Source organism: Hypomesus transpacificus, chromosome 17, assembly GCF_021917145.1.
Source record: "Hypomesus transpacificus isolate Combined female chromosome 17, fHypTra1, whole genome shotgun sequence".
NCBI classification, from domain to species: Eukaryota; Metazoa; Chordata; class Actinopteri; order Osmeriformes; family Osmeridae; genus Hypomesus; species Hypomesus transpacificus.
The window spans coordinates 5,256,593-5,271,079 of NC_061076.1; the positions used below are offsets into that span (position 1 = coordinate 5,256,593).

General features: G+C 41.6%; 2 protein-coding genes across 3 annotated transcripts; one reads left to right on the top strand and one right to left on the bottom strand.

Annotated features, from left to right (window-relative positions):
• Positions 1-1,578: 1,578 nt before the first annotated feature.
• Positions 1,579-9,167, bottom strand: aldh16a1 (aldehyde dehydrogenase 16 family, member A1). Of its 2 annotated transcripts, XM_047039047.1 has the most exons (17): positions 8,879-9,167; positions 7,743-7,842; positions 7,467-7,593; positions 7,008-7,165; positions 6,834-6,911; positions 6,455-6,642; positions 6,150-6,308; positions 5,902-6,060; positions 5,342-5,498; positions 5,010-5,085; positions 4,817-4,922; positions 4,583-4,716; positions 4,303-4,470; positions 3,598-3,802; positions 3,147-3,332; positions 2,927-3,049; positions 1,579-2,830 (listed from the first exon to the last, which is right to left on the bottom strand). In XM_047039047.1, the coding sequence occupies exons 1-17, from the start codon at positions 8,978-8,980 to the stop codon at positions 2,672-2,674; spliced, it is 2,385 nt and encodes a 794-aa protein (XP_046895003.1). In that variant the 5' UTR covers positions 8,981-9,167; the 3' UTR covers positions 1,579-2,671. The 2 variants fall into 2 exon arrangements, with proteins under 2 accessions (XP_046895003.1, XP_046895004.1); XM_047039048.1 differs by lacking the exons at positions 1,579-2,830; positions 2,927-3,049 and having other exon boundaries at positions 3,204-3,295.
• A 9-nt stretch (positions 9,168-9,176) lies between these two features.
• On the top strand, positions 9,177-11,423 carry baxb (BCL2 associated X, apoptosis regulator b). Its single transcript, XM_047039052.1, has 6 exons — positions 9,177-9,510; positions 9,752-9,782; positions 9,996-10,163; positions 10,320-10,464; positions 10,563-10,667; positions 10,806-11,423. Exons 1-6 carry the CDS (start codon positions 9,489-9,491, stop codon positions 10,947-10,949), a joined length of 615 nt encoding a protein of 204 aa, XP_046895008.1. The 5' UTR covers positions 9,177-9,488; the 3' UTR covers positions 10,950-11,423.
• The last annotated feature ends 3,064 nt before the right edge of the window (positions 11,424-14,487 follow it).

Below are 14,487 nucleotides of genomic sequence, written 5' to 3' on the forward strand. Positions count from 1 at the left end.
TGCTTAAGCAAACAGGATCTTTACACTGAACACTATAGGCTACAGACAAGTCTAGATTAGGCCTACATGACATCCACCTGTATCCGAAGTCTAGCAAGTAACTGAATAACTTAAACATTTCCAAATTAACTAACACTGATCAAAATATCTGTGTGCAATAAGCTTATTTTCTAAAGAAAACAACAAAGGATTCAAGTTCTAGATGGAGTTGACTGTAACCTGGGCAAAGTAATTCTTCTCACAGCTTCACAAAACCTGCGGACAGAACACTTTTAGGGTGTTGTATTGTGCAATATTTTGCTCAATGAATCCTACCCAACTATTGCTAAGGGTTAAATCTGATAGCCAGTTGTGCAAACCAAGTCCGTTTATTTGTATAGGCTACATCTATAAAACAGAAACCACATCAGTCTAATGGTTATAACCAACCTTTGCCTCGTTGTTTTTCTAACTTTAGATTTATAATCAATAATGTAGAACAGGAACTGACATTTATTAATTTAGCAGACGCTTTTATCCAAAGGGACTTCCAACTGAATGTTGTTTTTTATAGGCCTGCCATTATTAGTTTGTTAAATGCTTTGCTGTAGCGTGATAAACTTTTCTGTCAAGGCTCGTAGTATGCTTTAAAAGTAAATTCACCTGTCTCACTCGGAAAAGCCATACTGTACTGGTAGTTGCATCATTCAGAAAATATAACATATACTCAACCCTAATAGTAGGTCTACTTAAGTAATCGGAATCATGTCGCAACAGTGATTCAAGTTCGTGTTGCTTAGAATATTTCCGCACAACTTGTGTGTCACACTTGACGTCTGGCAATTTCAGAAGTTATTTTAGCTAAGACTAACAGAAAACTGAAGGCTCTCCCAGTTGTTTTTCCCCCACCGTCATTAGGCTAACCTCTTAGTTGTACACATTTTTGCTGTGTAATGGTGACTCAGCATTCCATGAGTTCCAAGGCTGATGTGGAAAAGAAGAAGGTGGGAGTTTGTGACCACGGAAACACACTTGTTGTGGCAGGCTTGGACCAGTTCTTGGAAAAGGGAACCGGCGTGTAGCCTACAATTAACCACAGGAGTGTACAGTGTTTTTTAATACAAGTAATTCGTAATCGTATCAGTTACCAGCCATCGACAATTACATTAATATTGTATTTAAAGTTATTGACAGTTTATTTAAAGCCAGATATCTGTAACAAGCTGTCACTGGCAGTTCCTTTGTTAAATATCTAGACAAGTATCTTGTATCAAGTAATATTATTTTCGATAGAGCTTATAGTAAAAGAGTTGAATCAGCATTCCTAAGAACCATACTCGGATCAGATAGTGTTGGCAGTGGCATCTTCCGATAAACAAACAAGTCTCTGCAGGTACATTATTTCTTTAACCAAGATTGTCTTTAAAACATACGTTATGTATGTTTTAAAGTTTATGTACGTTACATAGTTCAGCAGCTTCCTAGAATCTATTCTATTGTATCTCTGGGTTTCTAGAAAAAGGTAATTTACCAGTGAGTAGTCTACACATGGTGATGTTTTTAATCTCTTGAAGCACACAACTTTGAAACAGCATCATATTAAAAGTGATTTTAATCACAATCTCAAAAGTTTTATTATACAATTCGAACACTTTAATCACATAATTCCAAATAAGGTCCACAGAGTTTCGATAAACTCGAGCTCAAATTGTTGCCTGTTTTAAGCCTCCAGGTTCATATTATGTTGAAGATGAGGCCTGATGCTGGAAATGAAGCTTTAAGGCTGTTTTTGCACTAGAGGCAACACACATCACCAGTGAACGCACGTGTAAAAACTATATCTCACACCAGCCAGGTCTTCAATATTGGCATAGACATTGTCATCTGTTTATTTGATATTTTCAAGATTATCGCTACATTGGTATTTTCTCATTCTTATCATATACAGTACAGTGTACTTTCAAAAGTGTAAATATGTGTACTTAGATCAACATAGACACTGTTCTGAAACAGCATCAGTCAAAGTTCCATTACTGGAATGTTAACACTACAGAGTTGCATCATATCGTTTGAGTAAACAATATTACAACTGGATGGAATACCCTATTATCAATAAATAATGGTGACTAACCCAATGGTCAAAGGATAAGGACTCCAAAGCTGTTATTGTATGTTAACAGAAGCTAATTCCACACACAGTGCATCTGCATGTAATGGCAAATATATAATAACAAATATCTCAAGCTTGTATTTAGCCCCGAATGTGTCTACAGTCCTTTGTGATATGAGCAAATGGCTGACTATAGATCAATCTTTTTAAAGAGTATAGGTCAAATGCAACGTTTGAAAGAAAAGAAAAAGTATTGACCCCAAACATATGATCTGTGTAAGTTTCTGTGCTTCTTTCACATACATCTTTAAATATTTCATCCTTCGATTTATTTTATTTTAAAACCGAACCTTAATTATTTTCCTTAAACTCACCATATTAAAATATTTTTTTCTCCTCTGACTTCCATGCATAATCCCTCTCTACATCCCTGAATCCCTAATCAACACCTTATCCCAATGTGCCTTTGTGTGAAAACAAAAGACAAACAAATTCCATTGGCAGATGGGAGGATGTAATGGACTACTTTATGTTAGAACCTGAGTGGGATTCAAGGTAGCTATTTTCACTCATTTAATGTTGCTATGCAGTAGGGATCCAAACACTCTTCCACTGGACAGCCTGCCTCCATATCTCCTCCAGGACCGAGGGGTGAGGGGAAGTCCAGTTCTCCCTCTCCTGGCTGTGCAGCCACAGGGTCTTTAGGGGGCTGGAGCAGGTGTACTGCAGATACTGACAACCCTGGGGTTTTGAGTGAGACAGAGGACAACTTTATACTTGCAGTTCACTGGGTAAAGGTGTAGGTAATATTTTGTATGTGTACGTCTGAAAAGATACCTCGTGACTGCCCCAGTACCATATAGATTTAATTACACTGTGGTTGGCTAGAGCCTGAGTCAGCTGATTTCTTCCTGTTATGATGTTGACTAGGCCTCCTGGAAGGTCAGAGGAATGAAGAACCTAAAAGAGAAGAGAGAATAAAATATGGAAGTTTACACTCAGACACACCCACCCACCCGCACACCCGCCTGAATTCAATTCCAACTCATAAACACACCTGAATGAACTCAAGGGCAGGCAAAGGGTATTTCTGACTAGGCACCATGACAACTGCATTTCCCATGGCGACAGATGCTCCCAGCAGAGACACAAGAGAGAGGAGGGGACTTGAGTCAGGAAGAACAATGCCCACCACTCCTAGAGCCTCTGGGAAAGAAAAGGCAGAGCCTGATTGGGGGAGGAGCTAGGAACAGAAAGAAAAAGAGATATTCATGATGCTGTAGAAGTGAGTTGTGTAGATGATCATAAATGTAAACAAAATGACCATTCTGAAGTTGCACCCTACTTAACAATATCAAACTACATTTGAAGGTTGTGTTAGTAACCATTATAGTTTGAGCTTACAATAGTGGTCAGTTGAAAAAACATATGGAGGTGACCTGATTCACCATTAAATCCTCCGTCATCATATTTCCAGCATCGGTTCATTTCCAACTTTAAAGCCTCACCAGAGCTCCTCCTCTTTCCTTGTCACAACGAGCCGCCCAGTCACAGAGCCGGGCTATGCTGAGCTCCACCTCCTTTTCTGCCTCCTCCAATGAGAGGCCAGTTTGGGAGCGGAGGGATGCAGTCACTTCCCGCTTCCTCTGCTCTAGGCCCTCAGCTAGAGAGTAAAGAGACTGAGCACGTGCAGCAGGGCTTTTCTTCATCCAGCTGAGAGGAAACAGTCATAACAGGAAAGCGTGTGACAAATGATAAGCATTAAAATTGTTCTGCACAGTCTTTGTCATTTGTTGTATGGGGAGAGCGTTGCCGCTTAACTGTGGAACCAGTAACCACAGCTCGAAATGACAATTTTTTTACTTTGACCTTGGTTGCCACTGGCCTTTCAAAAAGCAACCAATGAGGTGACAGCTGTACCTGACAGTCAGAAGTGGCACATTCAATGGAGGAAAAAACGAATACTCTGTGTTTCAAAGCTTCCCAAACTGTTTAACACAACGTAAAAACATATAATGTAATATGTGATATTATACCATCAGTGGTTTGTGTATGTTGGTACGCCGGGCAGACACAGTGACACAAAGTATGCTCCGCTCCCTACCTCACGGTGAGTGAAAAGCTAATTTCTTAGTGTGTGAGCCCCTTAAAGGAAGTATACTGCTGTACAGCCACAGCCTGACAGAGAAACTGACGCTTGAGCCTGAGCTCACCCAGGTTGAACTTTAATGGCTGCCTCCACTGCGTTGCGCACGTCCTTCCTCCCGCCATCGGGACAGTAGGCAAGCACAGCGCCATCTGGTGCCAGCACTGACATACTACTGCCAGACACAGCCTTGCACTGCTTACCCCCCACCAACTGGAGATAGGAGGAAGGAACACTATAGGAGAGAGAAGAGAGAGAGAGAACCAGAGAGAGATAAATGACAGCACACGCACATTTAGACAGTTATACAGACATTCACACACACGCACCTGTACGCACATACACACCTGGAAGGATCAGATGCATTAGGAATGACAGCTGCGGAGGCCTCTGTCCCGAACTTGCTGTAATCGACAGAGGCAGGGGAGGAACGACGTACAGGACAAGAGGAGGATGAAGGCCGCAGGAACTGAAACAGACCCTGGAAAACAGGAGGAGAAGGTTCAAATCCGCGTTCTCACTTGGGATCGAACAAACCAGACCATCAGGCGCACGTGGCCGTCCGAGAGAGCCGTCCGTACCTCCTTCCCTCCGTCGGTGCAGGTGCCACTGTCCTTGTGTCCGGAGACGGGCAGTGACGGGTCCGCCACGGAGTGAGAGTTCACCCACACGCACCCGACAGACAGGCTGGCCATGAGGGAGACAGGGGGTTAACACAGACTTTGGACCATCGGCAGATAGGAGAGTGTGGACAGAAGGGAAAGAGACAGGCACCTTTTGGCAGCCTCCAGGGCCAGCGTGAGGTCTTCAGTCCAGAGAGAGGCAGCCTGGCCGTGAGGGCTGTGGTTCCCTATTCACATCCAGGAAGCACGACATTTGATCAGCACTCGCTTTTATGGACACTACCTTCAACGTAACTGCTGCTACCTACAACAGGAGCATGTGTCACGTTCAAGTTTATGACCATTTATAACAAGCACAGGCACATCGGCAGTCTTTGGCCCTGCTCCTTCTGATAATCTAAAACCACAATAAATAAGTCCTAATCCTATATAAATTCATCAGCTATATGTCTCATTGATCAGACATGGAGCTTGTTTAGTTACCCAGGGTTACGCCCTCGGAGTGGCTTCTGAAGGAGAGAAGGGGTAACAGGGGTCCGGGGGGAGGAGTCACCACGCAGGAACAGGAGGGGGCTATCCCGCACAGCACCGTAGGGGGGTAGAGGGCACCGGAGGGGGGCACTGGGGAAGCCTGGATTAGCTGCCAGGGGTGAGAGAGTGGAGTTAGGTACACCCAGGTGGTGTTGTGTTGGGGCTCAACACATAAGCTGAAGGCTGCTACATACTCACTGCAGCAATGTGTGTTTGTGTGTGTCTTTTCAAGTCTTTTGTAAAACAAGACATATCAAGTAGCCAATGTGGGAAGTGTGTACATTTTGCTTGGACAGCAACAACTCACTGCCTTACAATGCTACAGGTCAAAAATCTCAGTTTGACACGTGCTGCTTGTGTACTGTGGAACTACAGAAAGGACAGTCTGGGGATCTCCGTTTCAGGTCAAATAATCTTATAAATGGGTTCACAGGAAGTTTCAGAGAACCATTGGTTTGTAATTGCACACTCTTCTGTGGTTTATTCCTGTCTGCGACACAGTAGTGACTTACTGTTGCCCCCTGCTCTTGAGCCTCATGTACTGCATTCTCAACCAGGCCTCTCTCTGCCTCAGTGTTGAGAGCGACACACTTCATCCGTCCCAAACGCAGCTTCAGACGAGCCACCACGTTGTCCCACACTGGCTCCTGAACACACAGCAGCCACTGGCACTGTGGGGTGGGTTGCATTCAATTGATTCAGTCAGAACGGTTATACAATTGTCAGTGACAATTCAATCGATGGATGGGTCTCGACTTACATCTTTCTTCTTTTTAAAGGCTATCTCTATCACTCCATCCACAGCGCTATCGATGTCGGCAGACTCAAAGATGATGAAGGGACAGGTGGCACCAAGGGAGAGAGAAAGAGAGACCGGCACACCCATCCCGGCTGTGGCTTTACACAGCATCTCTCCGTCCTCAAAGAATGAGAGAAATAAATAAAGAGATGGAAAAGATGGAAGATGGAAAAACAGCGAAAGGATGTATTTGATATAAACACATATTTAAAATTGTATGAAATTAAATTGCACATAAAAAATGACCCCCATATCCCCACCCTCACCTGCTTGTTGCCACTGTAGGTAACATAACTGATGTTCGGATCCTGGGCTAAACTGGCCCCCAGAGACGCATTACTTCCTGTCACCACATTCAGCACCCCAGCAGGAAGTCCTGCCTCAACAAATAACTGGGCCAACAGGAGAGCAGAAGGGGAAGTTCCTAATCCAGGGATCAACACCACGGTGTTGCCTAGGAAACAGACGTTGTTTTGTAAAACTTTGAAAAAACCTTTTGACATTAGAAAGACAACTGACTAATTTAAAAGTGTTAAAAGTGTCCTGCATGTGCTCTGACAAGTGGCATCTTGCTCCATGAGCCTTGCTCACGATGATAATATCATATATTTTTTATTGATATGTGTTTATGTGTGTGTGGCATACCCATGGCCAGTGCTGGTAATACTTTGAGCATAAGAGAGTAGAGAGAACAGTCATCAGAGACTACCACTTCCACCACACCTGAAACACAGAAAGAAAAGTACATTTATATTGACTCCTGACATGTTTTGGTCTACTATTACTTTGGTCTATACACACACACACACACAAACTTACCCCAGGGGGTCCAGTCAGGCATGAGTGTGTCTCTAAGCTGGGCCCAGCTGGCATAGTACTGGGCCAGTCTAACCAGTGTGGAGGGGGAACTGGGACACTGAGACAGATCACACAGCTCTGACAGACACTGTCCGTGTCTCTGTAGGCCACTCACCAAACTGGAAGACACACACGCGCGCACAAACACGTGAGAAACGTAAGTGAATGGCCGGCGATACTTGCATCAGCAACCGGCTCTTGCCTCTCTCCTCCTCTGAGGCCTGTCAGCTGAGCTTGTGTGCACCAGGCCACTGATTAGTGATTAGCACTGAGTTGCTGTCATGTGGGACCTTTGCAGACCGAGAAGCGGGAAACCGCTTTAAGGGACCCTGCACAGCCTGACCATGAGGCGGTTTGGGCCGCTGTCCCTGGTGCTGGGAGGGCCTCCTCTCCCTGGTGCTGCCACTAAACGTTTCCTACCTGAGCAAGACCTTGGCCCTTTGGTGGCAGGTTAGTACGCTCCAGTATTTGAAGCCACTGGCAGCAGAGGATGCAGACAGGGATACATCTTCCTGTACTGCACACACTGTACTGCACACAGTCTCTCCTGGGGGGGGGGGGGGGGTGAGAGTGAGACAGGGAGAAAGAGAGGTGGTGAGACAGAATGTACAAACAGCTTGCATTAATGTTGACAAAATGTAGAAACAGACAACTGTGTTTCTTGTGAAGCAACTGGAGTTCTGTTAGCTAGTCTACCTGAGGAACCAGCCACACTGCGTGTCTGTCTGTCTGCAGGACGGACAAACTTCCCATCGATGAAGAGGTCGAGGGCACGGGAGCGGTGTTCTAGCCAAGCCTGGGAAAACCAAGGCCAGGGTCAGATATTTTCATTTAGTTATTTTATATTTCATTCTGGAAAAAATTGGTTCTACTCATTGTGCTTCATGTAGTTAATTACATTCAGTGGTCAATAAGGCCATCTAGTGTTTAATTAATACATACACTCAAGCAGTATTACTGCTTATTTGCCAAATCAAATAACATGAAATGGTTGGATAATAACGATTACATATTTTATGTCTAAAGAGAAAATCTAAGTAGTTATAACCAAATGCAGCTTTGACTACAGCTTGTTGTCAGCTACACTCAGGAAAGGGTGGGCCCTCCAGAGTAGCTCCTACCCCACGCAGACGGAGCGCCTCCCTTGGAAGGCAGAGCTGTGGCAGGCTGAGCCCTCAGACTGAGGGGGCTGGAGGGAGATCCTCCAGCCTTAATAAAACCTACAACTACTTTGCTCAATTGGGCCGTGCATTGTCTTTATTGCAGTGTTGCAGGATATTTTTTGCCAGTCTGATAGAAATTCATAATTATGAGGTAAGTCTATTTACTAGAACTAAACCCAACAGCATGCCTAGTTAAGATTTAAGTTTAAAACTCTTAATACAAATTTGGCTTACTCTGATACAGTTTGCTCACATTCCATTGGCTAAGGGGCCATACACCTCCAAACCAGAGAAACCAATAAAATAATTGCTTGTAGAGGGTAGAACATTATCTATTGACACAGTGGGGGCAAGGTACACATTTAGCTGCACATTCTTACAACTCCCTACATCTGCAGTTCAGCTGAGTCTGAACTTTACTCAGAAAAGTACTCCAGCGACTGAAGACAGAGACTAACTGTTCAATGACCCAGAGAAGACAGTCTTGTCAAGTCACATGTTTGCCTTGTGAGTTTCACATTATTACTGAGTAATGTACTTCACATGGCCATTCCGTTTTAAGTTGTTAGCAAGAGTACGTTTGTTGTAGGCATGAATGCCCGATGGCTAGCAAGCTATTGTACTAAAAAAACTACAACTTTAAAGAAACAAATCAAGCTGGTTAGCTACCTGTGCGGTGGCAGTGCTGGTACTCGTTGGTCCGTACTCCATGGTTTGAAAGATATCGTGAACTGTCTTGTTGGTACTACCTGCCATAATACAATATAACATATAAGTAATATCTTCCCTACAACACGGTCGAAATTCACTGGACGGAATGCAAGATCAGCTAAGAATTCTATCCAACAATGTGTTAGATGGGAACTATGTTCCCTTGGAAGATGCAGAAGAAAGTACGTGCAGCAAAGCAGTATCAAAGAATGATACTTGAAGTAGAACCCGGACACATTTTGTGGGTGGACACATCTACAGACGCATGCGCCAAATGCACCACCTTAAAGTGATAAAGGCAATATTATAGTTGTACTCGTGTAGAACTACATTAGTTACAAAACTAGGAAGTGCCAGGTTTAGCTGTCTATTCTTCCAGATTATACATATTTTACTAAATTGAGATACCGAAGATGCTTTGATTGAATAGAACACGGACGGGCATAGTTTTATAAACTTTTCTCAAGTTCATCTGCGCTCATTAGTCGAGCTTGCTGGTCTTTTAGTACCAGTAATTTACAGTACAGTAACGTTATACTATAGCTACAGGTTTCTGTCTGGATTCTCAATGGCTTGTGAAAGGACGTCAGGTATTTCATTTAAACTATATATTTGCTTTAAAGATTGTCTTTTTCTGTCTGTAAAAAGTGTCAAACTCAAACTTTGTGTTGAGAAAACATGATTGACAGTATTTGTATTGTAGCTGTCGCCCATTAGCCTATACTGGTCTAAACAATTGCAAATTAAGTCCTTAATCCGGTTTAAATGTGATATTTTATCGCTGACATATTCAGCCTAATGTTAGCTCAATTTGTTTTGCTCATTCAACAGATGAACGAATAGGAGAGGCCTTGATAAAAGAGTAAGTTTCACATACATACACCAACACTTAGGCCTACTTGGGAAATCTGACGTAAAACTTTTTCAGGAACCTTCGTTTCACTTTTAGATTAGGCCTACATAAATTTACAGGCACTACCCTTGTTTATTAGAAGTGACAGAGGATAGGTTACCAGAAATGATATAGATATTATGTCGTACAGTCAACACTTTCAGAATTCTGTCTTATCTCCAGGGTGTTTCAGGAACAGTTAAAGGAAGTCTCTTTAGAAGAAGCAGTGCCCTTTTCACTATCAGAGACACCAGAAGTACAGAATGAGGAAGAGCAGAAGATTGTTGTCCAGCTGGCAACAATGGTCCGGATCATTGGTGACAAGGTCAAGGACGACCAAGAGTTGAAAGAGTTAGTCCCCAGCTCTCCACTCTTCTTTACCCATTTCAGGGAGTCCATTTAGGTTGCTGAAAGCTCCATTTGGTTACCTGAACCTTTGTGTGTGATCATATGATCATGTAGTTGGATCTAATTTCTCCTCTACTTCTTCACCATTTACCTGTCCAGTGCCATAGACGGGTTGGTGGCCTCAGGAAAAGAGTCCAACCAGAAAAACTACTGGCAGATGGTGAAGCTGGTGTTTGAAGATGGTAAAATCACTTGGGAGAGGATTGCTGTGCTGTTCTATGTGGCAGGGAGGATGGCTGTGAAGGTATTTGTTTCAGCTACAGCTCTGCTTTTATACATTTTCCCAAGATGGATATCTATATGTATCTGTGTTAAATCTGTACATTTTCATCCAATTCTCAGATGGTGGAGGCTCATCTCTCTCCATTAGTGTTAGACATCCTGAAATGGACAGTGGATTACTTCAAGAGCAAACTGCTAAGTTGGGTCCAACAGCATGGAGGATGGGTAAATGAGTTGCATTAAATTATTCTGCAGTATTGTCCAGGTCAAGCCAGTGACAAATCAATCTAGGATACCTGTAAGTTTATGTAAATGAGTAGGCTAAATTAAGCGTAAAACCAAAGTTTCTCTTTCCTTTTCCAGATCAACAGTTTCTCAGAGCTGGCTCGTTGTCAGATGGAGAGGATGTCGTCTATGACCACAAAATCTCAAAGATTCCTCCTCATCTTTCTTGTGGGCATTGCAGTGGGCAGTTTAATCACCTGGACAGTAGGAAAAAGAACTTGAAGCACATGCTGCATGCACAACCCTCATTTATGTTTACGCACTTAAACCACAGCACGAGTAATGTATCTCAGGATGAACTATGTACAGTAAACATGATTTACTGTGACCATTGCCCATTAACACATGCCATAAATGACATCAGGGAACTCATTTTTATTTAACCAAAATAATCAGTCTTGATGTTTATTGACCATGTTGGGTGTATTATATGCCAGGCAGTGAATACAAGTGTGCAGACGTTATTTTCATAAATGTTCTATTTGAAACAATTGTTGTTTCTAAGCAGGTAATGTGGCTGTGTAAGTAATGCATTAATTTATTTTCATTGGAGATGTGATAACTTTGAATGCATTAAAAAATGAACAATAATTAAATACTACATTTGGAAAAGGGGAGATCATGTGTTATAAGTGGACCAGTGTTAATATAGTAATACTTAAATGAAATAAATTTTGCAAGACAATATGAATCAAAGCCTGTAACTTCTTCACATACAAAATCACACATCCACTCCAACTGAATTATTCAAGTAAAAAATGCACGGGACACACATTGAAAATTTTGGCATAAGCTTTTAATATTTTTATTACCTTTTTGATGTTTTCTCTTTAAATTTGATTTGTTTGTCTACCCAGTAATTTTGTGAGTTTTTCATCATTTTATTATTCTTGTTTATTTTCCTATCGGTTTCGGAGAAGTGTTGCTCAGGTAAGGTAAATCAGCATTCACGTTCAAACCTTCATACTCGTAATAATAGTTTAAGTCTCTTTTTCACAAACTTTAGTAAATTATGACTGTTTATTCATCTTTTTTCTTTACATGTTTCAAAAATATAAAAGTTAAATAATAAACATTCCATTGAAATATATTTTTTTTACAGTTCTTGATTTTTTTTTCTACTTTTTTGTATTATGACATTAAAATTTTATCCAGCATCAGTATTTATAGCATAAACCCCATTCATTGATATTGTAGTAACCCTCTCCCCCCCTTTCTCTGTCTTCACTCTCATTCTCCTGTAAGGGAAGTGGCATGGTAGCATATGTACACTTTCAGCATTGATGTGGTCACAGAGGAACAAGTGACTTTTAACAAACTAGCCTCTATGGTAGGAAGACCTATAGTTACTTTAGCTGCATTAGGGTTAGTAGTGCAATGTACGTTCAAATGGAGAACCTGTGACACATAAACCAGCAATAAAAATGCTGTTATGGCTCAGTAATAGCTAACTTAAAATGAAAATGCCCCAAATGCACCCCCAAAATAATTTCAGACAAACATTTTTGATCGACATCATTGGGTGACGTACTGTACATTTATGAGCAGCTACAAGGTAAATATTACTGAATAACTTACTGAATATTGGGATTAACAGAAAGATAGATTTACCGTACAACTACAATATGAGGATATCCCAGACAATTGTACATGTTAGCAATCTAGATACATAACTCATGAAACTGAGTCTATTTCACTACATTTTCCTCTTAACAACATCCCTGTTTACCAGTGTCCATTTATGACGTCACTAAAGTAACTCACTAAGTAAAAAAAAAAAGAAACGAATAGAACAGCCACAGAAAATAACCCCCAAAAAACAGACTATAGAAAAATAATTCTTTTTTTGTTCTGTTTTTATTAAATATTTGTTGCAGTATGTGTATTCCTCACTTTCCCTTTCACCACTGACTGACAAGAGTGAGAGAGGAAGACAGAGATTTCTGAATGAAGAGGGTCACCTCATTCTGGCCATTCAAAGATAAGTTAAGTCTTCTTTTTATTCCCACGCATGCATTAGAATTCATCTTCAAACAATATGATAGAAAAACACAAGAACAAGGATGCAAAAGAGCTTCTTCCTCAAAATATTGTGAAGGAGGGGGGGAACATAGAGGGCTAAAGAGAGGAGGATTAGAGAAAAGATGCAGAAGGGATGAAATGGTGTGATGGTGTTCAGGCTTTACCCGGCTCCTATTTTTGATATGTTTGTTATTTGGGTTTCAAGTAAAGGTATGCGAGTGGTGAGGGCTCAGATGTCATTCCTCTCCTAGCTAGCTCAGAATAATATATCCCCCTCCCTTACTGTGATGTGGGTCCCTGTAGCACCATCACACACACACACACACACACACACACACGCACACACACACACACACACACACACATACACACACCTGCACTGAATTGGCCCAGGAAGTCACCTCTTCAAAAAGAGAGTTTGGAACAATTAATTGCTCGGACATTGAAACCCCTTATATTTTATGCGAAATAATTCATACTTTTTATGTATGCATGTCCGTGTGGGTTGTGCTATGAGAATTTGAATGAGGGATTGATATCCAATGACTAGTCTCTTAGCATTGCCTATGCCAATGGTGCCATTCTATTCTCTTTCCATTCAACTTGCATTACAAACCCTTCATTTCTCTTTCAAACTGTCTGACAATAAACGTCCCTTCCAGTATAAAATATATATGCATTTTACAAATGCATCCTCACCTGTGACTATGTATACATATCATTTACAAATGATTTCAAATAATTAATTTTGATATCAAGCTTGCCATTGCGAATAGTGTGGAGAGGAGCGTGAGAGAGAGAGGGGCAAGAAAAAGGGAGAGGGAGAGAGTGCTGAAAAGGAGAGTACATCAAATAAGAGAAAGAGGATGGAGATCCAGTATACCAAATGATAAATGTGTGTGCATATACCATGAGGCACTGCTCCAGATTTTCAGGAAGCTCCTGTTTAAATCCCTCCCCACCTTCTGCTCTAGTAAACAATACACCATGTTATAGATATGAAGGTTCATCCTAATCCATCGTCCACACAACACACCAGTCTCCTTTGCATGATGAAACACATCTATATCACATGTATGTTACAGTCCAAGTTTTGCATAGGTAGTTGCTCAGTCCTAAGTAAGTCCTAAATCAAGTAGCCTGCTACAGCATTTCTGTAACCTTGTTATTGTATGAAGAAAAAAAAGTATATATTTTGGCAAGTGAACACAACCAACGACAATACAATAGGTGCAACTGAACATAAATAAGTAAGCAGTGACAACTGTATCAAAATCTGCCATCAGACAGACCACACATACCTTCAGTATATCTTCACTGGTAGAGTGAATGCTACCCCTGAGACGAACCCTGCTGGGACACTGCAGCACCAGAGCATCTCCAGAGACTAGAAACCAGGTTCAGACCTTGGCGCACCAGGAGTGATAACCCCCCCACACCCCAACATAAACCAACACCTAGGACCGTTTCTCTGGTGCCACCAGTAAAGACAACAAAGTAATATTATAAAGAAGAGATACTGAATCAGGGCATGTAGATGGCTCAAAAAATAACACATATGTTGATTTTCACTTGCCAAAGAAACAGGAAATAGTGTCACACTCAAAATAATTTGCTCCTGTGCCCGTGATGTACCACAGTAATTATTCTAGTAAGGACAATGTATTAGGCTGAGAGCAAGTGTATACTGTATGTCATATGAAATCATTATTATTCCCCATTTCGATTCCCATGAAAT

What these genes read in the sequence shown, in the direction of transcription:
- baxb (XM_047039052.1), top strand. Translation starts at nt 9,489, where the DNA reads ATGGCTTGTGAAAGGACGTCAG. An exon ending in GGAGAGGCCTTGATAAAAGA is followed by an intron (nt 9,783 to 9,995) that starts GTAAGTTTCACA and finishes TCTTATCTCCAG; the next exon opens with GGTGTTTCAGGAACAGTTAA. An exon ending in GACGACCAAGAGTTGAAAGA is followed by an intron (nt 10,164 to 10,319) that starts GTTAGTCCCCAG and finishes TTACCTGTCCAG; the next exon opens with TGCCATAGACGGGTTGGTGG.
- aldh16a1 (XM_047039047.1), bottom strand. Translation starts at nt 8,980, where the DNA reads ATGTTATATTGTATTATGGCAGGTAGTACCAACAAGACAGTTCACGAT. An exon ending in GCCTGACTGGACCCCCTGGG is followed by an intron (nt 6,912 to 7,007) that starts GTAAGTTTGTGT and finishes TCTGTGTTTCAG; the next exon opens with GTGTGGTGGAAGTGGTAGTC. An exon ending in CCTACAGTGGCAACAAGCAG is followed by an intron (nt 6,309 to 6,454) that starts GTGAGGGTGGGG and finishes TCATTCTTTGAG; the next exon opens with GACGGAGAGATGCTGTGTAA.